Source organism: Sinohyriopsis cumingii, chromosome 15 (assembly GCF_028554795.1).
Source record: "Sinohyriopsis cumingii isolate HCF-2022 chromosome 15, ASM2855479v2, whole genome shotgun sequence".
Taxonomy (NCBI): domain Eukaryota; kingdom Metazoa; phylum Mollusca; class Bivalvia; order Unionida; family Unionidae; genus Sinohyriopsis; species Sinohyriopsis cumingii.
Window position 1 is genome coordinate 143,750,467 of NC_142975.1, and position 26,298 is coordinate 143,776,764.

The following is a 26,298-nucleotide window of genomic DNA, read 5'->3' on the forward strand; positions in this document are numbered from 1 at the left end:
CACATGTTATCCTGCATTCAAGTGGGGTTTTTTATGACCCACCACTTGCAACTTGCAGCATATCATAAAAAACCAAAAACAAATCAGTCCAAAAGCAGATCAGTTGTATTTTTTATTTCAATTCCCCATGCAAGAATATTTCAGTGATATAACGACAATAAAAATTCACTGTATCCAGACTTATTATACCTGTGGTTGTAAACAATCTAGCTATCAGCAGATTTTAGCTTCAAGCCATCATATAACAGAGTGTAATAAATCTGGATATATTAAAAAATGTGGACAAGACAATAATCTGAGAAAATAAATAAATAAAAATAAACAATGGATCTTATTTGAAAGAAAATACTGAAAAATATATATTTATCAATGCACCATAAATCTGGCAATGTCAGCTGTAAAGAATCTGTCAAGGTTAATAATAATAATAATAATAATAATAATAATATAAAAAAAAACTTTTTATTTCAAAAGGGTAGCTTGGTTGTGCTATACTATTTTCTCCATTGGCTTTCACACAAAAAAACTATTTTGAGTATCAAATGTAGTCCAACATGCCTTAAAAGTCACCTGTATTAAGCAATTAACTGTCTTAAAATGTAACTTTTTTAAGGTCCCCAAAACCAAAGTACTGTAATAATTAACCTGTATTATGCAATCACCTGTCTTCAGAGGCCAAATGTATAACATCCCATAGGTGGCTGATTAAGACATAAAAATATAACAAAGCATGTTTAAATATATCAAGTACATAAAACACATAATCTGTATTATGCAATCACCTGTCTTCAGAGGCCATATATGGATACATATAGTATGTACACAAAGAACATATGATATGCATCAACATAATAATCTGAGTGTATACATTTCAATATTTACAATTCAAACTGCCCTTTTAGATAAAGGTCATGCAATTTTGTTTAGAAAACATGATTTCATTGTTTGGTGAATTTCTGAATGTCTTTATATTTTGCACTGGTGTTGTACATTGATCAACCCTGATGACAGATCTCAGTTTAGGTTGCTGGTATAGTTCTTCTGACTTAAAATGAAACATGCAAATATTCTTGGCTACATTCATTCTTCACTGTGAACATTAATAAAGACTGGTTTACGGCACACCTGTATTCAAATTAGCTGAAGTAAAAACGGAAAACTGTTTTGCAAGAGAGCCAACTACTACGATCTATTGAGAAATAGCTACTTTTGCGCATTGTTCGTTATAATACCTGTCATTCATGGTGCAGGTAATTATGTGAAATTATTCAGATTCTAAATTGTATTTTGATTGGTATGCAAATGAGAATACAGACCAGTTACCATGAAACCAATGAACTGAACATTCACGTTTGTGTTAACTGTTATTTCTACTGTTCTGAATAGATGTTTTAGGGCAAGAGAGTACTCAGAAAATGTTCTTTCTTCTGTGCAATTGGAGAACCTAACAGGAATGCATGGTTACAGTTAATATATACATGATACAAAATCTGAACCATTTAGTTTGGGTGTGGACCAGAAAAAGTACAAGTATTACAACACACATGGGCAACAGTACTTAATCTGATAATGATTCATGGATCTGGTCAGACTGATACTCTTTATTCAACAATGCTGTGCCTTCATTTTTATATAAGATCTTGCTTCAGTCAATTCTTCAAGGACTAGTGCATGTTGTTTTTAAGAGCAGAATTTTTTGTTAATACAGGAATAAACTCATAGATTTTAACCATCTGGACCTAAATTGGTGCTCTGATATATTCTTAATTTTTCTAAATCTCTTTATAGAAATATTTCACTGTTTATCCATCAGTGAATAAAGACAACACTAAAGTGTAAACAATGAAGAATGTCATACCACCCTGCATGAAGTGATACAAAAATAAAAAGAGTTATAACAGTAAGATTTCTAGTTATTGTACTTCTTCCTGATTTGGTTGAATGAAGTTATACAAAAGATAAAAAGAGTTATAACAATAACATTTCTAGTTATTGTATTTCTTCCTGATTTGGCTAAATGAAGGATTCAAAAATGTTTAAAAAATGTGATAATAAGATTTCAAGGCTTGGAACATCTTCCTGATACAACAAAAAAAAAAGATTTATGACAATAAGTTTTCTAGCCATTGTACTTCTTCCTGGTGTGAAAAAAAAAATCATGATAAGATTTCTAGCCATTGTACTTCTTCCTGGTGTGAAAATAAAAAAAATCATGATGATAAGATTTTTAGCCATTGTACTTCTTCCTGGTGTGAAAATAAAAAGAATCGTGATGATAAGATTTCTAGCCTTTGTACTTTTTCCGGAGTTGGTTTTCCACATACTTCACCACCTCATGCTTTAGATCAAGCTCCTGTTTATCCTGAAAGCAAGAAACAAAAGGAAAAATTAAAGATGAAAAAAAGGTAAAGAGATGTCTAAAAACTTGCAGTTCTTTATATACCAATCCATCAATACACCCACCTATCTTATCTGTATTTATCTGATAATAAGCCCACCCTCTTATCTGTCTTATCTGATGATAAGCCCATCTTCATTTTCAGAAAATATTTATAAAGGATACCTTTTAACATAAGCACACACCTTACTTTTAACACATTTATAAGGCTGACCCCAGTTTTTATCATGGTAGTAAGATTCTATCAGAGGGGGAGAGAATGAGAATTGACACTGTGATCTGTAATTAATGGATTTTATAAAGGGGAATAAATATGTACTCCTATATTATGTGATAAAATGTTGTCATGGAACATGGGTCAAGGTTTAATTTATCACTTGACCAAAATGCATTGTAATAATGACATCATGATGTAGCTGGACATTTTCTTATGTAACAGTGTGACATGATTTTTAGTTCATGTGGTTTTAAGGCCCAGTGAATGTATGGTATGGCCCTGTATTTGTCGTGTCATTTGTTGTGAATCAACCATTGATGTTTTCAAAATGTTCTCAAAAACCACTTTACAAAACTTGACAAAGCATCCTGGCATGAAGGTCTTTCAAATTATTTGAAATTATGCTGAGCTGCCATTCAATATGGCTGCTAACACTGACAAAGAAAAACCTTTAAATGACATCATCTCATTCAGTGCTGAACAGAATTTAACCAAATGTGACACAAAACTAACAAAAGTAGGGCATGGCACATATCATGATGATCCTTCATCAAATATACTGCCAACTACTAACAAAAGTAGGGCATGGCACATATTATCTATGTTTGGTCAAGGATAATCTAAAACAAAAGTTCTTGTCAAAAGCTATTCTTTTTTGTTGCAATGACCTTTATCTTTGATTTTTCATTCCAAAGTCAATAGGCCTCATTCTCATATTGAGTGCAGGCCCTCCACATACTTTGATTATGATTTGTTAAATAAAATGAAAGTTGTTACCCCCAAAATATTTTTCTTCCTTCATTCACAGTGACTTTAACCTTTTAACTCAAAAATCAATAGGCTTCTTCCTTAGTCCACATGCAAGTTTAGTCTAGGTCTGTGATGTAGAACAGAAGTTATGCAGTGTAAATTATTTTTATTCTTTCAGTCACAATAACCTTGACATTTGCCCCCAATACAATAACCTTGACATTTGCCCCCAATCAATAATCCTTTTCCTTACACCAATGCAAGCATCCACAAACTTTGGTTCAGGTCTAGATTTGTGAAGTGGAATCTATGTTTTTAATGCAGACATTATGTTCCTTCTTTCAGTCACAGACACCATGACATCTGACATGATAAGTTTTGATGATGTTACGATACTGTAAAATAGAATAAAAATATCATAAAATATATTAATGCTTATGGTGTTCTGATAATAAGTTAAAGCAGTACTTTTTCAAAATCCTCCAATGATCCTGAATCTCCCATATAACCATTGAGCTTGGCTGCCACTTTGGACTTAATCAGTTGTCTGTCATCTAAAGCCAACATCCGCAGCAATTCAGGATGCTGTCTCAACTTGTATTTCTGATGGTAACTGAAACATAACTCAAGATATCAACTAATAAGCAAGGAGGAGGCTGGTATCACATGATGCCAAGAGTTGATAATGTCGTTATGATTTCACCAAGAGTTATAGCAGATCTTACATAAGTACTCATTTCACGTGAAACATGTTGAAAACTATTTATCTCTTATCATATTCAAAATATTAGAATTCTTTCAAACTTCAAATTCACTTTTTTTCTTTGCTATCAATTTTATGGCTCTTTTTGTAGTACTTAAATTGGGAAAAAAGGGCCATTGGGCACAAAGATTAGGGAACGGACCCTACAGATTCAATGGTGTAAGAACTGGGGAAGAGTTCCTTAAATTTATGTCTGTATCAAGACAAATGGGCAGACCCAATACATCCACTTAACATACACATATTCATCACTATGGCTGTATCCTCAGAGCCATAAATAGGTATGGAAAAGCCTGGCAACAGACAACATCAGTAATATGAATTTTGTTTGCAAAGGAAATAACAATAATAATAATAATAATAGTAATATGCATTTAGGAATGTTTCAAGTTTAAGCATTACATTTAATGGATTACGGTCATTTTTGACCAAAACATTATTCCTACTGTCATCTTTCCCACCATGAAGCAGGTGCTAAAGTCCTTTGAGAAAAGATTAAAAAGGCACAGTATTATCCAGTGTGGATGCTTGGAATGTCTGTACCACATTTTTTCAGTGAGACGTGATCTTTATCAACTGATATCATTTTGACAGTTTTCTTGTAGTTTCTCAGGTGAAATCAGGGTACAATGCTGGCATCATGAAGTCCACATAGAGTGTAGTGACTAATGGTATAATTCTGATATTCAAAATAAGAATTATTCTATCAAAATTGAAAGGCTAGGTATCTCTAGACTTAGTTATACAGAAAATGCTTAATTCAAATGACAATGGCCATGCTATAAATATTTGTCACAAAGTGATATCAATTCATTATAATTTTGGCACTATTATGAACTTTTGTTGACACAATGCTAGATACTGCCTAGACACCATGCAACTGCTGCCAGGGAATGTCAGATCCATCTCTCTCTCTCTCTCTCTCTCTCTCTTGGGGAATAAATGCAAGGACTTTTGTGTCTTTAAGTGATCAAATATTTTTAAATAATAAAAAATCAACCAACTGCTTGTTTGTTTGATTTTAAAAATAATTCTAGATCTGCCCATCATAGTCAATAAAACTAATTTTGTCTTCCACTTTATTTTAGCCATGATCTTTGCAAATTTGTTTTATATGGTTCAACAAATTTTTAATGATCTATTTTACAAGAAAAAAAAGAAGGCTTTCAGTTATAATATCTTTCGGTTCAATATGACCAGTTTTTAAGAAAATGATCTTTTGGAACTTTTTTAAGTGTTGTAATGCATACTTTGCGTACATGTATTTGTAGTATAACCCAATCATATTTCCATAGGTTTTTATTTTCTCGGGGGCCCTGAGTGGTCGAGTGGTTTAAAGCGCTCTCCATTATGGATCACTGCCATCTCACCTCTGTCTGCGTGGGTTCAAGTCTCAGATTCGGCCAACATGGGTATGTGAGAAAGCTTGCCAGTAGCTTCTCGAGGGTTGGTAGTTCTTTCTGGGGATTTCCCGGATTCTTCCTCCACCATTAATACTGGCCGCCATATAAGTCTTTCGTGTGCTGAAAAATGGTGTTAAACCCTACAACAAAAATTATTTTCTCATGAAATGAAAGAAGTGTATGTCTGCTTACTCTTCAGCCTCATAGAAAGGTCCTGCCTGTGCAATCTTGGTAACAATGGGCCGGACTTTGCCTCTTTGGTGCTCACTCTTGGTTTTCTCTGCAACAACTTGTTGCTCCTCATCATGATAAAAAATGGCTGACATATACTGGGAGCGATAGAAAGTTGTTGGGTCGTGAGATTTCCAAAATAGGTTTAGAAGATCTTCATAGTAAATTTTGTGAGGATCAAACTCGATGTCGACTGTTTCAGCATGGTCACCACTACAAGTACAACACAATAAATTTAAACCAAATGAAGAAATTAATAAAATCTCTATTTATTTAATCTGTCATGGTTTTCGCACATGGGTTACATTAAATAAGAAAAGGATACATTAACTGGATTCATATTATTTTATTGTAACATGGTCAAGGTGGAATTGTTTCCATTTGGATTACTTTATGAACAATCTGACCGAGTTGATACTTATATGAAAACAATAACACCACATCCAAGTCAGTATTATGACTTCTCGTTGAAATCTAGAGTTTTGTGTAATATTGCAAATGAGGGGGGGAGGGGCAGAATAAAAAATAGTTTAAGAATATCAGGAGCCCAATGTGAGAGTAGTTTAAAATTTTAATGTTTGAATACAAATTAGTGTATGGAATGAATGGGGAGAGAAAGAAATGAATCTATGAATTATAATTCTAAATTAGGGTTCAGAACACTCATCAAATAACTTTTTTAAATAATTAACAACTAATAAATTAATGAATAATTAAATATGGCAAAAATATCACATTACCGACAATAAATGTACTTTATGAAGGACAGGTATACTGACAGGTAGACAGACTGTAGAAAGGTAATATAGACAAGACACTCCTTGTAACTTAAAACCTATCAAAAAGAGGGAATAATTCCAATAGTTTAGTAACTTTGGATATTTGGTTTAAATCCCCAACTGGAAAAGGGAGAAACTAGCAACCTTGGTGTAATTATGATTGTACTCTGGCTTACTTCCCCTGGCAAGCAGACAATCTTAACTCGAAATGGTTATCAATGATAATCACCTTTAATATTGACAAAACTCGGGCAATAAGACTGTCTTCTGGCAAATGGTGGAGACTGTAGCTCTTAGGTGTTCACTAATGGATGGCCAAGGAAACAATTGCCAGAACACTCAAAACGCATCTTTTTATACCCATAGAAACCAAACAACCAGAAACTGAACCGACCAAATGTCTCTGTATCTTGCGCTTGGTAACATAACATATATGGAAACAATGGAACATATTCAAATGATAACCCAACTGGCTATAAACCAAAATGGAGACAAATATAAATAGCCTTGATATAGCAGCAGACAGTTTAATATGGTGTGGCAAAAGCCTTGTATAACCTTGAGTTACACAGATTTTATCTGCAATTACATTACCTGTAAAGTAGGAAGATTGAAAAACACTATTAGATATGTACTATAGTATTTTAAATAAAGGGTACAAATGAAGTAATTTGGCTTCTGCAGGTAATATACTGAATTAAATGTACATAGAATTCAATAAGAAGCAGAACCATTTGGATAAATGCAGTATGCAGGGTTGGATGGAACAAACGTACTGGGGTAATGCAAGTTTCATGGCTCGGTGTATCATATGCTACATACCATGCTATGGAGCTATATCTATGCATTATAACATGCCACTTTATTTTTCCTGGTAGGTTTTATCCCAAAAAGTGGATTAGTTAAAAAAAAACTATATTGATTACCAATCTTCAACTGTTGTTATTATTCAGCACTAAAATTGTTTTCAATTTTTTTTAACTCTTTGTTATTTCTTTAAATTCATTGTGCATAGCAACCACAAAATTCACAAATTTTTTTTTTTTTTAACTGCATATACACATGTAGAATTTTGGATCTAACAGCAAGCAATATAGACACTGATCTGGTAGCACACACATGGCAGTGGCATCAAAGTTCAGGTTTTGTACTGAAGTTTTTTTAAAGTATTATGTATAACTATGTTTTTGTAATTCCTGGTACATGATCTAATCTCATTTTTATAATTTTTATTCACGACTGTAATGTATACAGGATATATTTAGTTAGTTCTGCCTATGTGATTTGAGTATTTTAAAGCATAGTAGTTGCATAGAATCTATAAATAGATGTTTACATATGTGTTGACATATGTGTTGACAATTATTAATAATAATTTTAATAATAAGACTTAAATGACGTTTATGGCTTAATAAGACTTAAATGACGTTTATGGCTTAATTTCTCAGTGGCTGATGGGGTTTCGATGTTCCTAGAATAATTCTGTAACTTCCCATTGGTTAGGATGGGTCACATGAAAAGGCCAAATCAATGAAAAATGAGTAGTGTATTCTGTCACCTGGGGTCTATTGTGTAATACAGCCACAATATATGGTGTATATAAGGAGAGAATTAAGCAATCATTTTCATTCCAATTTCGGAGTCATTCACTTATAGTATTCCGGCTGTAAATTTTTGCAGACGTGTTTTATGTTGTACATAGATATTTTTTGAGAGATGAAACATTTGTTTGCACTGGAAATAGAAAGTGCTCATTATTTGGACTATAATATTATTCTGGAATTGTTATAAATTATTCAAAGGAAATTCTGGATAATGCCATTATAACATCATCATGTTTCTTGGAGGACCAGTACGTTTTCCGGTTTTGAAATTTATAAGGAAATTTTCATTCAGCGATTCACTTCATAATACTGTTCCTCTCATATTTTCATTATAACTTTGATAATTAAATTGTTTGTTGAGTTTTGCAAAACTTGTTTTGTTTTGCTTCTTTTCTGTTACTTAAGTTTGTGACCACAGATTGGTAACACAAATCACATAGCAGATGGGGATACACCTTGCTCACAGATGCAGGTAATTAAAACACTGGTTCTTTGGAATACCCTGCACATAGAAATAGGTAATTAAGAAACTAGTTCTGCGAACACCTTGCACACAGATGCAGGTAACTAAAACACTAGTTCTGTGAAACACCTTGCACACAAATGTAAGTAAATAAGAGAGTAGTTCTGTGGAAAACTTGTATTAGGCATCAAATAATGAGTAACCCATTTCCTCTGCATGATACAGATAACAATGTACTAGAACTGCTGTTAAAACAACAAAATCAAACCAAGCCATTCATGAGTCAGTGTTACTTATATTACACCTTAAAAAAAACAAGTCTTCAAAGATTTTTGTACACATTTTTTTAAATTGTTAATTTTATACATATAAGATATTATGTTTAAAATGTATTCATGTTACATTAATTATGTATTATACTTACTCTTAAAGCTTCTTAGTTTTGGCCTCCTCAGGCTGTCTCTGCAGACTGAATTTGCATTTATGAGTCAGACCTAGCTAAGGGAACAGGAAATACTATGTCCCCTTGTGCTTTCTTTACATAATGTAGATGTATTTTGATATCAGCCCTTGAGAAAGTGTTGACATCATGGAGATCGTTGTTCTTGTTGTTGTTGTTCTAGGGTTTAATGCCATTTTTCAGCACAAGATAGGTATACATGGTGGCCAGTATAACTGGTGGAGGAAGAACCCTGGAAAACCCAAAGAAGAACCACCGACCCACGAGAAGCTACTGGCAGGCTTTCCCATGTCCCCACGCTAGCCGAGCCTTGGACTCGAACCCACACAGACAGAGGTGAGATGGCAGTGATCTGGAACGGTAAGCGCTTTAGGCCACTTGGCCACTCGGAGCCCCACATCATGGAGATTAAGCTCGTATTCAACTAAACTGTTCTTACAATACTCTTCCTGACTTACATTAACTTTAGTTTTCTTAAAAGTCTGAATTGCTGTGCTTTGTTTTCTGTATTAAACTAATTTACCTTAATCAACATTTATAGCACCAGCTTGAGCCCAAAAAAGTTTGATGTGCCTCATTTTCAAATCACTTTTTTTCTCTCCCCAGATCCTGATCTGGCTAGCCATCACATAGTGATGAAAGCTGAAGCAGGCCAGATGACACAGGGTAACGACTTGTACAATGTATACTCATTGATGTTATCATCATGAGAATGATTCTTTACCATATTTTACTCACTTATAAGTCGAGTCAAACTGCGAACAACAAAGATCCTGATCTGCTCTAGCATAATGCACCTGCAGATCGGGGTTTGTGTTGTTTGTTCTACTGATTACTCCTAACAAGCTTTAAAGACCCACATCTGCTGATGCATTATGCAATGGCAGATCATGGTCTGTGCAGTATGAAGTTGGACTTGGCTTATAAATGAGTACATACGGTAAGTGGAGATCACAAAACTTGGAGCATTATGCATTGGAGTAAAGTGCTGTTTGACTGGCTGACAGAACAAATTGCAAACTCAGAAGTTTTACAATTTCCAGACCATGAGAAAATCTAAGCTAACCATTAATGAGCAACAACTTGACTTTGTATGTGCTGCTACTGAAGACTGGATCTAGAACCCTGTAAATGCAAGTGACAGCATTACTGTTTGCAATCCCAGTTCTTGAGTATCATTGTTTTCATTCATTTATTAATGAATCATTTAATCATACATGACAATATCTGTAGCAGTGTACCACATACTTACTAATGGTATTCTGTTTTCTACATATTTAATACACAAGTTTGAGCCTATGTGAAAATATAACTGCATTTCACTTACATGTTCCTGTAGGTAGGATTAACAGTGGTGCCCCCTGTGTAGCCAACACGAGTGCTGATAACCCCTGGGACACAGCCAAACTGTGCCTCAGGGAACCAAAATCAGCTTAATGCAAATGTTGCCCTCCTACTCTTCCCTGGCATTTCTATATTATAGCTGAAAAATAGAGAGACAATCATGATAACTGTGTAAATAGTTTTAAGAAACTGCACGCAGATGCTTTCTAAATAGAAGTCACTTGAATTTTCAAATGACACGAAGGAACGGTAACTTAGGCCATGATGTGCATGTGAATGTACTGTCTCCTGTGGGTCTTTTTGCCTATTATCTATTACTCATAACGTTCCTATGGTATGTTGTTTCTATGGTTTATTTGTGCCCTCTCCCCCTCCCATCTACTCAAACGTTCTGCTGCAGTCCTTCTGTGTCAGGTTTACCATAATGACTTAAAGAGCTGTAGCCATCTGGTTTGTTTCAAGGTTAATTTATTATATAACAAAGCTCATTTGCTGACTCTAACACAATAAGGAATGCTTAACCAAATTTACTTAAATAAGCACAACTGGTATTTCCATGGTCAACAGAACACCTTTTATATGAGTCAATAACATCTCTGCCATGTGGGAGATCAAGTTTTATCAGGCTGAAGGGCTCGGCTAAACTGATGTCATCATTTAAATTTGGAACAAAGTATTAAGCAATGATGTACACGTACAAATTTAAAGCTGTAGTTTGATTGTTTAATTAGAAGGTCAGAAACATGTGGCATCATATTGGTGCACTTCAAAAGCTTAAATTGATCTCAAATTCAATCAGATTGCTCACATGCCCTCCAGCCTTGTCTACCAAACACATAGCCACTAGTTCCTCTCCACTCAACCAGACTCATACCTCTTCACTCCTCTCCATCTAACCAGACACATAGCCATCCACTCCTCTCTTCCCAACCTGATACACAGGCCCCAAGTCCTCTCCACCCAACCAGACACATAGCCCTTCACTCCGCTCCACCCAACAAGACTTGTAGCACTTCACTCCTCTCCATCAAACATTATGTACAGCCCTCAAGTCATATCCACTCAATCAGACACATAGCCATTCACTCCTCTCTATCAAACATGATGCATAGCCCACAAGTCCTCTCTACCCAACCAGACACATACCACTTCACTCCTCTCAACCTAACCAGACACTTAGTCCTTCACTCATCTCTACCCAACCTGACACATAGCCCTCCAGTCCTCTCCACCCAACCATACACATAGCCCTTCACTCCTCTCCATCCAATCTGATGCATAGCCCTCCAGTCCTCTCCACCCACCCAAACACGTAGTCCTTCACTCCTCTCCACCCATCCAGACGCCCTTCACTCCACTCCACCCAACCTGACGCACAGCCTTCCAGTTCTCTCCAGCCAAACAAACAGATGGCCCTTCACTCCTCTCCACCCAACCTGATGCATAGCCCTCCAGTCCTCTCTACCCAACCTGATGCATAGCCCGCCAGTCCTCTCCACCCAACCAGGCATATAGCCCTTCACTTCTTTCCACCCAACCAGACACATAGCCCTCCACTCCTTTCCACCTAACCAGACACATTGCCATCCAGTCATCTCCACCCAACCTGATGCATAGCCCTTCACTTCTCTCCGCCTAATGAGCCAGATGGCCCTTCACTCCTCTCCACCCAACCAGACACATAGCCCTTCACTCCTCTCCACCCAACCAGACAGATGACCCTTCACTCCTCTCCACCCAACCTGATGCATGACCCTCCAGTCCTCTCCATCCAAACAAAACCATTGCCCTTTTCTCCTTTCCACCCAACCTGACAGTCCTCCACTCCTCTTTGTCCAACCAGACACAAAGCCCTTCACTCCTCTCCACCCAACTTGATTCATAGCCCTCCAGCCCTCTACACCCAACCAGACACTGAACCCTTCACTCTTCTCCATCCAACATTAAACATAGCCAGTGCAGTTGTTAATATACATGTACTAGATCTGACTTGACCATATCAGTTTGTTTGTTTGCTTTTGTCCCTGATTATATGTTATGTATATTTATTTTGTATTGTGTGACTGACCTTTATCCATAACTGAGAATATGACTTGGACCGACCTGCCCAATGTATTATTTTTATAAACAACATATTACATTTACTTTTTTGTCTGTGATTTTAGATTATATATTAAGATCATTATTACTTTCTGAAAAACATGTTTGTGTGATCTTTTGATCTTGGAAGCTAAAAGAGATCTTGTTTATGAATTTGATGACTCTCATCCTGGTTCTGATATTGTGTCTTAGTTTTTTATATTAAGAATGTTTACTTCAGAATTTTTCATTCTATATCTTAACATAAGTCTCAATGGAATCAATTTAAGTTGTGTTTCAGTTAATATTTGAGAGGATTTATGTATTTAATTTATTCACTGTAATATTTCTGGACTAAGTCACTGTTTTCAGGTTATTGTTAATTCATTCAAAGACATTTTGGACTGTATCATTGTGATACATCAAAACTTTTAGCACATAAAACTATTCCAGTCTATTGGTACATCAGCACATTCAAAGTTGGAATTCATTCACAACACCTTTAGAATTCATTTGGAATAGTCTAAGGGGCGCACACCAGTTATTATGTACTTTTGATAGAGTGACGTATGTAAGGTGAAGTTGTTTGCATTTAAAACATGCACAATGGAGAGAATGTTGGCATACCTATATGCTACATTAATGTAATGTGGATGATATTTCTTTGGATATTCTACTTTTGGAAATTGTACATGATCTAAGCACACTGCTAACTAAAATGACTGTTCCCTTGTGCTAAAAAATCAGCCTGAATTAGTCTAAAGTACACTATCCATAGCAGCTATTAAAATAGAGAAAATGAATTTTGCCAGACTAGACAATACCAGCTTCTGAAAGTGCAATGAATGAATTACCAAATATATAAAATGTAAAAAAAAGTTATCGGCTCTTTTTTATACAATTTAGCTCTGAAGTTCAGGAAATGAAAATGACCAAGTGGAGCTAGCACTTTTTTGAAAGGTGCACATCTGGAGTAAGGCCAAGCTGAATACTCTATAACCCATATTACACCCATCAATCATACACCAAAATAAAGGGAATTAAAGGGTCTTTGAATTATACCTAAATATACAGGGTTATTTTTAAATAGCCAGTAAAACCAGTGAGGAAAGCCAGTGAAATTCATTTTCTTTAAAATTCTAACCCAATGCAACATACGAAACTGTAGAGCGCCACCTTAAAGCAAATATAAAAATGTATGCAATTATTTTTTTATTTTCATATCATTATGTATGATGTTCTGAATAAAATGGTACATTCATATTGATGCTAAGCATGAAAATAAGCTAACTATTTGCATTTTGCTCTTGCTTACTTAATTTGCCATGAGGCATGTTTGTGTTAGTAGTGACCTTAATTATGGGAAAATCAGAAGTATTAGAATATAGGAACAGAGTCAACTTAAATTTAAAACTGTTGCAATAAGTAAAAGAAATATATAGTGAAAATGTTTCTTTTCATTTATTTGCAATGAAATAAAAAAATTAATGATGAGAAAGCGAATTCACTTCTTCCATATCAAACAATAGGCAAATATTTTACCCTTTGACCAATAAGAACCTCATCTGTTCCATTCCTTTTCAAACTGCAAAATTTATTGTTGACATCTAAGGAATAATTCTGGCCAGTTTCATGTTCCTGTCTTTCAGCATAACACTGGTTGCTATGTTTACAAAATGTAATGTGCATTTTTAAAATAGCTCACTTTTTATCACAGAGGTGGGGCTGGACTTGTTAGAGACTCTGACACTCATAAATACTGTTCTGTGGGTGGAAATACAGGAGAATTATTCAAAAGGACTGTTTTGATGCTTGTGACTTAAATGTTTCAGCCATACAATCTAAATTAAATCATACAATAATAATACCTATGTTCTCTTTATGGGGGCACTCACCAGTTATTATGTACTTTTGAGAGAGTGACGTATGTAAGGTGAAGTTGTTTGCATTTAAAACATGCACAATGGAGAGAATGTTGGCATACCTATATGCTACATTAATATAATGTGGATGATATTTCTTTGGATATTCTATTTTTGGAAATTGTACATGATCTAAGCACACTGCTAACTAAAATGATTGCTCCCTTGTGCTAAAAAAATCAGCCTGAATTAGTCTAAAGTACACTATATATAGCAGCTATTAAAAAAGGGAAAATGAATTTTGCCAGACTAGACAATACCAGCTTCTGATAGTGCAATGAATGAATTACCAAATATATAAAATGTAAAAAAAATGTTATCGGCTCTTTTTTATACAATTTACCTCTGAAGTTCAGGAAGTGAAAATGACCAAATGGAGCTAGCACTTTTTTGAAAGGTGCACATCTGGAGTAAGGCCAAGCTGTATACTCTATAACCCATATTACACCCATCAATCATACACCAAAATAAAGGAAATTAAAGGTTCTTTGAATTATACCTAAGATATACAAGGTTATTTTTAAATAGCCAGTAAAACCAGCATAACCAGTGAGGAAAGCCGGTGAAATTCTTTTTCTTTAAAATTCTAACCCTATGTAAAATACAAAACTGTAGAGCACTACCCTATACTTTTGGACTCTGCATGGGTTCAAGTCTCGAGCTCGACCAATGTGGGTATGTGAGAGAGCCTGCCAGTAGCTTCTCGTTGGTTGGTGGTTCTTTCCAGGGTTTTTCCCTGGTTCTTCCTCCACCATTTATACTGGCTGCCATGTATAGCTTATCTTGTGCTGAAAAATGGTATTAAACCCTATAGCAACTACTTTTGGACTTGTGATAGAACTTTTAGGAGTTTTTTGGATTTGATTCACAGTAGTGTAAGTTCTTTTTAAATTTTCACTTTGTATTCTAGGAATAAATTATTTGTTGAAATTTACAAAATTTGTTGGTTTTTGCTCATTTCTGTTACTGAGTTTAAGACCATTCAAAAAAAGAATGATACAGTGTACTAGAATTTTCAAATATTACTGTGAACTGTTCACAACCAGTATTCTTGACTGCACAATACTGGAATAATCAATAATGTTGTCCAGTGGGTTAAAAGATGTTGAAGATATTTTTTGTGTGTGTGCTTCAGACTTAGCAAGCAGCAAAATGTCCAAAACACAGTGTCAATGAATGAGAGAATTTTGTGAAATATAACTTAAGCCATCCTTGAACAGCTATATGGTACTTTAGTTAATAAATCTGCAGTGAAGTAACGTGTTTGCCCATGAAAAATACTGCTGATTCCATATCTATTTTGGAATTCTGAAATTGGAAGTCCTGTGACATAGTTCTTCAACAAATAAATCTGATTTATAGAAACTGTTGACTACATTCTTATCTTCAAAAAACTGGGTTGATATAAATATGAGTACAGTACCGGTATATACAATCAAAGGCAGAAGTAATCCTTATTTATAATTTGGTGTGTGTGCTTAAAACATATAAAACAAACTATTACCTTTTACTGCAAACTTTTAAAACAATTAAAAATTTCATAATTTTTCTGGATTACTTACACTACAACACAAATTACCAATATACAAATTAGTTCAATAATAATAATAACATATTTTATTCAGTAATTTAGGTCACTGAGCCATTTTACAAAATACAATACCAAAAAATATAATGTGCCCCATGGTGTAACGAAGTTAAATATGGTGTTCATCATGAGTATACGTATATTAATTCCTATAATTGGTACATAATATTATAAAGATGTTACTACCTATAAGTTTATTGGTCACCATTCATCTGTGTTATCAATGACTGTGTAAGACTAAAGCCGAATTGTTACAGTAGATTACTTATAATTAATATATTATTATGACTCATACAGGATACAAATTTTTCTACAGATGGATAGAGATGATAAACTTCATTAAAGTATTTCTTTCTTAAATGGCCATAAGCTGGACAGACATAAACAAAATGGAATTCATCTTCTACTAAATAAACATTATTTTGCTGGCATAATTCACAATGCCTATTTTTACTCTCAAACCTGCTATGTCTACCTGTCTCTATTTTCAGTGTATGATATGTGTTGAGCACCTTAATTTAGCAGGTAACTTACTAAGAAAATATGACAATCCACATGAGATGTATTTTTTCAGTTCTAATTCAGCCTATACATGCTATAATACACACATTTATGCAAATTGGTAATATCACTTTGCCAGTTTTGGAGTGTTGAATCCTTAATTATTTGCAAAAATAGTGAGAAAAATTGTTTTTCATCTCCAGCATCTTATTTAGCCAAACATAGCCAAATCTGAAGCAAAATATGTCTTTAACGTTGGTAGCACAGGTGACATGGTTGGTTTCATCTAATCTTTTCAATATTAAATAACATTGGCATGGTTAGCAAGTTGAAGGCATTCTTAAAACCTTCAACCAGAATGTAATATATCATTAAAAAAATACTAGGTACAAAGTGGGTATCTTCCATACTCCCCCTAACACAATCACATTATTGATTGTTTTAGGAACACCTAAATACTGTTTGCAAAAGTTGTATTTCACAATTTCAATATCTCTACTAAATTCATATCGCGAAAGTTCTGACACATAGCAAGGAATTGGTTTTATTACAGAATCAAATATTTTAAAAGCATCCTCTGCCCATAAACAGCCAAATAGTTTTTGATAATTTAAAATCCTTGAAGCTGCCTCTAGTATCTGCTTAGCTTTCATCCAAACCAACTTTGAGGTGAAAAATAGACCCATGTACTTGTAATAAGGAATACACTCACTGCAACTTTCTTTGAAAACACATACATGTACCTCCTTTTGCTTTAGATGTCCCTCATTTCTGAAAACAATATCTGTAGTTATTTTAGATTGACCATCATTCCAGTTTTATCACAGAAACATCTGATAACATTTCTTTGGTTCTGAAGTAGCTTTATTGCATGGGCACAATTAACAACATCAGCATTAAGTATTGCAAAAATATCATCAATATCTTCTGAAATAAATACACCTCTGTTGCACTCGAGCTTCAACTGTGTAATCGGATTATTAATAAAAAAGGAAAACATGATAGGGCTTAAAACACAACCTTGTCTTGTACCTAATGTTCATTTGAAGTAAGTAGTTAAACCTTTAGGTGTTCAGATACAGCGTTTCAACATTTTGTTATACATATCTATTAAATATTTTACTATTTTACCATTCATACCCTTGCTTATTATTGATAACCATAATTTATCATATTGTACTTTATCGAAATTAGACAGTTCAATATAGTAAACCGTAACAGTATATGACTTATCTGGGTACACACATGTAATCAATACTGCTGTACATACAGTAATACATAACTGTAAATGATTTTAGAAAATACACATTGTTGTGTACAGTGAAACCTGTCTTGAGAGACCACTGCTATGAGAGACCACGTGTTTTGAGAGACCAGATTTTCCATGCACAGATTCATTGATTATTTAGTGTTATGACCTGTTATGAGAGACCACCTGTCTTGAAAGACCAGTATTTATTGGCAGAAGGGGTGGTCTTTCAAGACAGGTTCTACTGTATATCTATATTTCTGGTAACTCTTTTGTCTATATTTTTGTCAATTTTATTCTTGACTGTAAGCTGTAGTGATTATCTACAGCTAAATTGTGTGCACATGTATAGGTTATATTTTATGATATTAAGAGTGACAAAATTGTGTAGGATTTATAAATAGCTGTGATCAAATTACTAATAATAATATTTAAAGTAAAAATGTAGATAAGGTATATTTTCAATGGCTGGTGGGTCAGGTGGGTTCTTAGAAGAATTAAGTTATTTCCTGTTGGATAGGTTAGGTCAGGTGCATTCTTTTAAAGTGTGGGATATTTGCAAATTGTCATGTTGGAGTAGTAACTTACAGTATATGTTTTCACCTATTATGCTTGTATATAAATGTGTGGAGCCAGAGAAATTTCTTTACCTGTAGTCTTATTTTGTATGTTCTTGCTGTCTTCAGACATATTTAATGTAGTGTTTAGATATTATTGAGAGGAAACATTTGTTTAAAATATTCGCTGGAACTATAAAGTGCTCACTGGACTAAAATATCATTTCCTGACTATCATGACTTATTCAAGAGTTCTGGACAATGCCATTTCGATACATCAGGACTGTTGGCAGACCAGTACATTCGAGGAACTGAAATTATTTCAGAACATTTGATTCTGTTGTATTTTATAATTCATTTACTGCAATTTCAGAAGTTAGTATTATCTACTCTGGCAAAATTCATTTTCTCTATCTTGGTAACTGCTACAGTTAATGCATTTTGGTCTAGCTTGGGTGTAGCCATTTTGATCAGTGGCTGCTTTATGCATCAAATTATTCCGCTGATACTGTATCACATATAAAAGATTTCAATATTAATGTAGCATAGATATATGCAAAGAATCTCTCCAATGTGCTTGTTGTAAAAAATGCATGCAACTTCATCTTTCAGAAGTACTTTATATCTGAAGATACACAAGAAGAGCTAAACATACTCAGCCAGTCTTAAGAACTTGTAGAGCATAAGGACAGGCTAAAGAAAAGGCTATTTTATAAATTTCTTTGAATTATTATAAGAAGCAGTTGTTATTTTATTTAAAAGTGAGCTCCATAAAAAAGCAGCAGCTGAACTAAACACTTTTTAACCAAACCAAATTTGTTTTATCTTGACATTTCTTCCACATTTACATACCTGAATGAATATTTATAATCTTTTATCTGTTGACGAACATACATGTACTGATGGCTAATGCTATTTACAACCTTATAAGGTCTTAAATGATGTGTGACTAAGCATGTTAACATGAAGAGTACAGAGTTTGATGTTGCAAACAGTTCTTCACATTGCTTCTTCATATACACATCTCTGTGCTCTGAAATGGAGTTTTTCAAAATTGTTAGTGTTACGTATGCCACAGAAATGCCATGGCATAGAATAAACTAAAATGTAACAAATGTAATGTAATTCACGTATGTCTTTTCTAACATATAGTGTCAGATAATTAATTACCAATCTGTTTCAGTAAGTTTATTTTGTTTAAAGCTTTCTTGCACATTTCTGATAAGCTTGTCAAAAATCAATATTAAATTTAGACATTTGTGTGGTTTTTCATATATAGTCACACAACAGACACTGTATCCCAAACAGCAAAATTTAATTTCTGATCAAATGTTTTCTGTCCTATTACTATCTGGATCTGCCATCACCTGCCGATCCGAAAAACAGTGGATCAATAGCATACTGTCATTTTGGCAGAGCCTGTTTGTTAGGCTTATCACTCACAAGTCTCGAATCCTGAAGAGTCACAAGTGACATAGTCAGAGTTTCCTCTGACCCTTGCCACCCCATTTTTTTAATATTTGGGCATTTTTGATGGGGTGTACACATTAGTCCTACAAAGTAAGACACATCACCCGATATCTTTGTTCTGGGGGGAGGGGTGATGACACTAAAAGAAAAACGTGTGATATGTCTTACATTGTAGGACTAGTGTACACCCCAACATAAATGTCCAAATATAAAAAATGGGGTGTCAAGGATCAGAGGAAACTCGGACTACAACTGACACAGCAAGAAAAAGAAAAGAAAAAGAATCGTTGATGAGTGAGAGTGAACAGCAGAAACATGCCAGTATTTATAGGAATAAAACATTTACCTCGTTGGACCCACAGGGGCTTGTATCGTTGCTTAAAATTGACCTGTCGTGCATGTACTATAACTAGTTATTATATAGTACATGTACGACAGGTCAATTTTAAGCAACGATACGAGCCCCTGTGGTTGGCCCAACAAGTTGGTCTCCGTTTCTTTTTTTTTGGGGGGGGGGCTGTCAGAAAAGAAGAAAAAAAGCTGATACCTACTTGTTGGTTTATTACCTCGTGTGATGTGGTTGAGTAAGAAGTCAGTTCAGTATTAATGATTTCAGTCTTTGCAAACACACTACGATGTGACAGAAAACGAAAGTAATGCAAATATGACGAGTTTTCTCTCTGTTTCATACTATAATATATTGTTATAAATATAATCAGACAACCAAACTAAAACCGTTTTACGGCATAACCTTATCCTAAAATGTTACAATTTTTATAAAATTAAAACCCGCGACAATCAATATCAAATATGTGTTATAAGTACATTATACTAAATCTGACACATATATTTCAGATATGATGTTTTATCTATAATGTAAGTTTCTCATGCTGGTTACGACTATCCGTAATTCGTTTGAGAATTTGCAGAAGAAATTTGAGTATTTGATCTAGTAAGGAAGAAATTTAATAGTACAAGATGATAATTATGCAGCCATCAGGTGCAGTTGATTTTATGTTTGAAAGCAAATTTTAATGTTTTAAAAATTTAATTCGACTACACTTGTAGTGGCTAAGGTGCAGAAATGTAATGACTTCAGTATATAAAAAAAAATATTCAGATCTCGGATCTCAAGTATTAGGCTAAGTGAAAGGACCACAGTCATTCTCATCTTATCAGAGGAATGAAGAAAATGCTCCCGGGTATAGGTGTATTTGCAACTACCTCCAATATTAAGTCTATTGTATCAATTCTGCAGTCCTGTGGTTTTAATGTTGTAGCCTTGTGGGGAAAGACCAAAGATGAGGCTGATAAACTTGCAGATGATCTTCACATTCCTTTCACTACTAACAAAGTGGAAGAGATTTTATTGCATAAAGATGTTGACTTAGTTCTTATAAGCTGCCCACCCCATTTACAGTCACCAATTGCAGTCAAAGCTCTTGGCATTGGAAAGCATGTCTTGTGTGGTACCCCATCAGGACCAACACAGGTGGAGGCTGTGCGTATGGTGCATGCAGCGGGTTATTATCCAAAACTTATCTCAAGAATGATATATGGACTTCGCTTCCTTCCAACTATTACTCGAATGAAACAATACATTGATGATGGTTATATTGGTGACATAATAATTTGCGAAATCAAGGTTCATTTTGGGAACTATCTGAGAGACAAGTTTGACTGGACTTGTGATGAGATGATGGGTGGTGGGGTACTAAATACCATTGGAAGCAATGTTATTGATATCATCATGTTTCTTACTTCACAGAAAGCTGTACGTGTTAATGGAATGCTGAAGACATACACCAAACAAACTGAAAAGATCAAAGGTATCAGAGAAATTACTAGTGATGATTTTTGTTCCTTTCAAATGGATCTTGATAAAGGTGCGTGTGTCACAGCTACCATAAACTCCAATATGCCTGGAAATTTCATTCATGAGATTACAGTTGTAGGGACCAAAGCACGTCTGATGGCTAGAGGTGCTGACCTCTATGGGCACAAAAATGAATCAATGCGTGAGGAACTGCTTCACTTTGATCCCATCAATTTCAAGGAGGAGGAACGTTATGGAATCTCTGAAAGAAATAGAGTAGAGATACCAACTCCATACCTAAAAGGAATTATACGGATGATGGAAGCTGTCAAAGAGGCTTTTGAAAAAGAGCAAGAGCGACAGTATTACCGCCAGGATCCAATTACCAATGCAGCATCTTTTGAGGATTGCTTGTATGTCCAAACTGTCATTGATGCCATCAGAAAATCAGACAAGGTTAAAGAATGGGTGAAAATCAAGATCATCAAGGAGGAGCCTGAACCTAATGGGCTTCTATCAGTTACATCCAAGAGGAGTACATATCCTCTCCAATAAAATATGACTGTTATTGAAACTGAGAAGTTTTTATCTACTTTTTTGTACTCTTATATAAGCAAATGTTGAGATTGTCAACCATTCACTTAATGATCAGTGGCCATATGTTTCAGGAAACCTATGACATAAAAAAGATTTATTTCTCCACAGTTTTTACACAGAAGGCGAATCCCCCTCACTGGCACATAGGGCAATTACTAGGAATTTCAGGGAGGGGATATTTTTATTTAGGGATGGGGGAGTGGTTTTATATGACAACAGTATCTGAATAGACCCCTTACAGTATATGTACTTTTCAACAAATGTGATAAATAACATTTAATGAATAAAGACAGAATACCGGTAATTGTCTTAACGTCATTATTAGCATGGCAGTGTTGATAATTTCTTACAACATGCATTAGAATTACATGCAACAGCGGAGACATTGCCACAGACAGAGCCTTTGTAAGGGGTAGACAATCACCTGCAGCATCATTTTCACTATTCTGCATGGATGGCACTGAAACATTTGTCCAGAGTGTTGCTTCATCCAACACAAACTTGTAACAACCATGACCAAAGAATAGCAAAAAGTGCATTTCTGCCTTAGTACAGCCTTACTAAATGCAGTTGGTACAAGACGTTTAATAACTTGATAATTAATAAAAGCATCTCACTGCTAAAAAAAATTGCAAAAGTCACTAAATAAGCTCTCGATTATGGTGGTTCATGTAAAAGTCAAGTGCTTACATGATCAGATCAAACTGTGTTAATAATCATAAATGTTGCAGGTTTTGTTACCTTCAGAGTAAATTAACTGCATGATTCTCACACACATGATCATTTTTAAGCAGGACATTCAGTTTAAGGGCATCTTTGCTAGCCAAGGTTCTGATATGTTCACCCTATCTACACCTTGGTGGACTGAGCAGATATTTTAGTGCTTTGTCCTAGTGAAATCTATTGGATTTCTTGAGTTGCCTCCCATAGTATGTAATGCCAACTGAGCAATGGTGTGTAAAGCTGTGCATTGTACATTGGCTGAAAATGGTGGTGGCAATTGACTTTAAAATGATAGTTTGTAAGATTAACATCAAAAGTATTATTATGTATCGGAGAGAAGCAATTACAGGTGCATTTGAGTAAAAAGTATTTGTACCAACACAGACGGGCAGTGAAAAATTGCTTATTTATGAGTCCATTCAAGTTGTGTGCTCCTTTTGTCTCGATCATAGAGAAACAGTGTTCAAATTTTAACAACTTAATTTTGATTGGATATAGTGGCTTGCTGCCACATCCAATGTAATTCACGGACCCGAAGCACGGAAATATCTGCTCGATCTGCAAGATGTACATTGGGTTAACATATCGGAACCTTGGCTAGCAAAGATGGTTATATGGAAATTCATGCAATCTTGCATCCTGTTACATTTCAACACATATCCAGCTGTTTTCCATTCATTTTCACATTTTATTCCATAGACCCTTTCTCCATTCCTGTGTTAGATTTTGTCTCCCAAGCAAAGAGTGTATTGAGAATGAGGACAAAGATGCCTGACAGCAGTTTTGGCTATAATGATACATTATTGATTATTATCATTTTTTATTAATACATCAGTTTTAGAACAAACATCAATTTAATTCAAAGAACCAAATTTGTATTTTCCAATTTTCAGACGTAACTCTCTACCTAGCTAGCTACCAAGAAAGAGACAGACAGACAGAGCTGGTCTAAAAGTTAACATATATTTCTTTGTAGCCAGAAGGACAAAATGAGTGAGACATTTGCTCATCAGTCATCCTTCCCACAAAACAATGTCAGTCACATATTGAGATTAATGAGTCATCAGACTATTAAATTTGGAAAATTTACTTGCCTCAGGCTAGCAGTCTACTGTTGATTTACTTGCCTCGGGCTAGCAGTCTATTGTTGACTTTGAGCCCTGGAGGGAGAAAGAACACTATTGTACCACAGCCAAAAAGTTAGATAGTTGTAATTCATTCCAAGCAGAATTTGAACCCATGGCACAAGTTCCAGTACTTATTTACCAATCTCTCATGCAACAGCACTGAGTGGTTCTAATCCTGCATGGAATGAATTATAACTATTTGACCTGTTTAATTATATTGGTGTCATTATCAGGGATCAGTTTAGCTGCTGATCCACCAGTTTGTGGCTTGAGGGTTTTGAAAAGGGACAGTTAATAGTGACAGTCATAGGCCCACAGGGCTAGGTAAATTTTCCAAATTCGTTATTAGATATGATTGGGAGGGTCAGTTGATTTTCATATGAGCTAGCCCTGCTGGGCAATGGAAGAATCTGTGTTACAACCCCAGCATTTCAAGCTTAGTAAAGCAACTTCATCCAAAATTGCCATGCTCAGCAGAATCAAAAAATATTTACCTACAGAAACTCAAATTTTATTATACAGTTCATATATTCTTGCAACAATGAACTGTTTTTCAGCTGTAGGTGGAAACTTCTAAATCTCAGCTTGATAGGATTTATAAACTTCAGAAAGGGGCAGCATGCATTATTTTAGATTCATCTTTCGATTGTTCATTGAAAACATTATTTGCTGAGATATCCAATATATGAAAGAATTGATTTTCTCAAGACAAGTCTTTTATGTAAATGTCTACATGACCTGCACTAGAGTATCTTCAGGATTTATCCATGCCTTATTCAGCACATTATCAGCTGAGGTCAGCATGAAATGGAAACCTTCAAAGACCAAAACCAAGAACAGTCCAATTTAAGAAAAGCTTTCAATACTCTGTTACTGTTCTGTGGAACAAGCTGCCACTGCATATAAAATCTGCATGAAATATTCCAGTATTTAAGAAGGGATATCAGCATTATGTATATGTTACTAAATAGATTATAATGGAATTTAGTGTTTATGATACTAATGGTATGTTTAAAAATTAATAGTAACCACTGCTATCTTCTATATGATGCAGATTGTTATGCTATTTTGTAAAGAGGTCCTCAAGGAAGAATAGTCCTTCACTAAATGATTCAGCCTCTATCAATAAATTATTATTGTTGTTATTATTTTTTTAATAATTATCACAAGTTTCTCGCATACATTCATTTACCCAGTCATATAGAGAGACTTAAAAGTTAAGAATATGCAGTTAATGTATGTAGTTTTATTTAATGTATATACTTTTATTTATTTTACATCAGTTGTTCAGGCTGAGTATGTATACTGAATATTTTGCATTTAAATACATTCTTCATTATAGACAGTTAAACCCAAAGTGTACATTGTAATATAATCAAAATTAAATCTTTTCATACCATTTCTTCAGGGGCGGATTATTGTTTTTTTTTTATCCTACTGTCCCAGTCATGGGAATTAAATTTATACAGGGTCCCAGTCCTATAGTAGCTGGATCCCAACAATTCTTCGAAGCCATACCAAGTATGTAACACAGTGCATATTATTCTGTGCAGTAAATATTTACAATGAGAAATGTATTTTCCTGTTAGATCCCACTGTTTCATTTCAACTTTTTGTCAATATCTTATCTACATTGTTCAGTGGCCGAGTGGTCTAAAGCGCTCTCCGTTACGGATCACTGCCATCTCACCTCTGTCTGCGTTGGTTCGAGTCTCGGATTTGGCTAATGTGGGTATGTGAGAAAGCTTGCCAGTAGCTTCTAGTGGGTCGGTGGTTCTTTCCGTGGTTTTCCCAGGTTCTTCCTCCACCATTAATACTGGCCGCCATATATAGCCTATCGTGTGCTGAAAAATGGCGTTAAACCCTACAACAACAACAACAACAACATTGTTCAGTACACTTGTTATTATTCAGTTGAGACCAAGTCCACCAGACTTTTGGTGGGCAAGTAGTTGGACCTATTGATAAAAAATGTGGATTCTGGACCATTGTCCAAACAAGTGTTCAGCCCCTGTTCTGTTGAATTCCTGCATCTGTGGCTAAATTTTGCTTCAAGATATTTAGTTATTTCAAATATTCGAAACAGAGGAATGAATTCTTGCAAAATACTATCACAGGATTAATGAGGGGATTTGTGTTCTATGGGGAATAAGCTCAAGTTCTACTTTGTGGCATATAGTCAGAGATTTTATATAATTACAATATAGCATGTGTAGTACCATATATACTCACTTGTAAGTCTAGTCAAACTGCACAC

The 26,298-nt window shown here is 34.8% G+C and overlaps 2 protein-coding genes across 3 annotated transcripts; one reads left to right on the forward strand and one right to left on the reverse strand.

Moving 5' to 3' along the window:
* Positions 1-99: 99 nt before the first annotated feature.
* LOC149782968 (peptide methionine sulfoxide reductase-like) lies at positions 100-20,474 on the reverse strand. 2 transcript variants are annotated; one of them, XM_089934528.1, is made up of 5 exons: positions 20,330-20,474; positions 10,396-10,551; positions 5,724-5,975; positions 3,834-3,978; positions 100-2,362 (listed from the first exon to the last, which is right to left on the reverse strand). In XM_089934528.1, exons 3-5 carry the CDS (start codon positions 5,855-5,857, stop codon positions 2,285-2,287), a joined length of 357 nt encoding a protein of 118 aa, XP_089790654.1. In that variant the 5' UTR covers positions 5,858-5,975; positions 10,396-10,551; positions 20,330-20,474; the 3' UTR covers positions 100-2,284. The 2 variants fall into 2 exon arrangements, with proteins under 2 accessions (XP_089790654.1, XP_089790655.1); XM_089934529.1 differs by having other exon boundaries at positions 20,345-20,457.
* Positions 20,475-20,672: 198 nt separating this feature from the next.
* On the forward strand, positions 20,673-25,448 carry LOC149782969 (glucose-fructose oxidoreductase domain-containing protein 1-like). The gene has a single exon (XM_089934530.1). It carries the CDS (start codon positions 20,962-20,964, stop codon positions 22,147-22,149), a length of 1,188 nt encoding a protein of 395 aa, XP_089790656.1. The 5' UTR covers positions 20,673-20,961; the 3' UTR covers positions 22,150-25,448.
* Positions 25,449-26,298: the final 850 nt, after the last annotated feature.

Excerpts from the sequence above, each read along its gene's own strand:
- LOC149782968 (XM_089934528.1), bottom strand. The coding sequence starts at position 5,857 with ATGTCAGCCATTTTTTATCATGATGAGGAGCAACAAGTTGTTGCAGAG. Across the intron at positions 3,979-5,723 it reads CCTTTCTATGAGGCTGAAGA|TTACCATCAGAAATACAAGT; the intron begins GTAAGCAGACAT and ends GTTATGTTTCAG. Across the intron at positions 2,363-3,833 it reads CATTGGAGGATTTTGAAAAA|GATAAACAGGAGCTTGATCT; the intron begins GTACTGCTTTAA and ends TCTTGCTTTCAG.
- LOC149782969 (XM_089934530.1), top strand. The coding sequence starts at position 20,962 with ATGAAGAAAATGCTCCCGGGTATAGGTGTATTTGCAACTACCTCCAAT.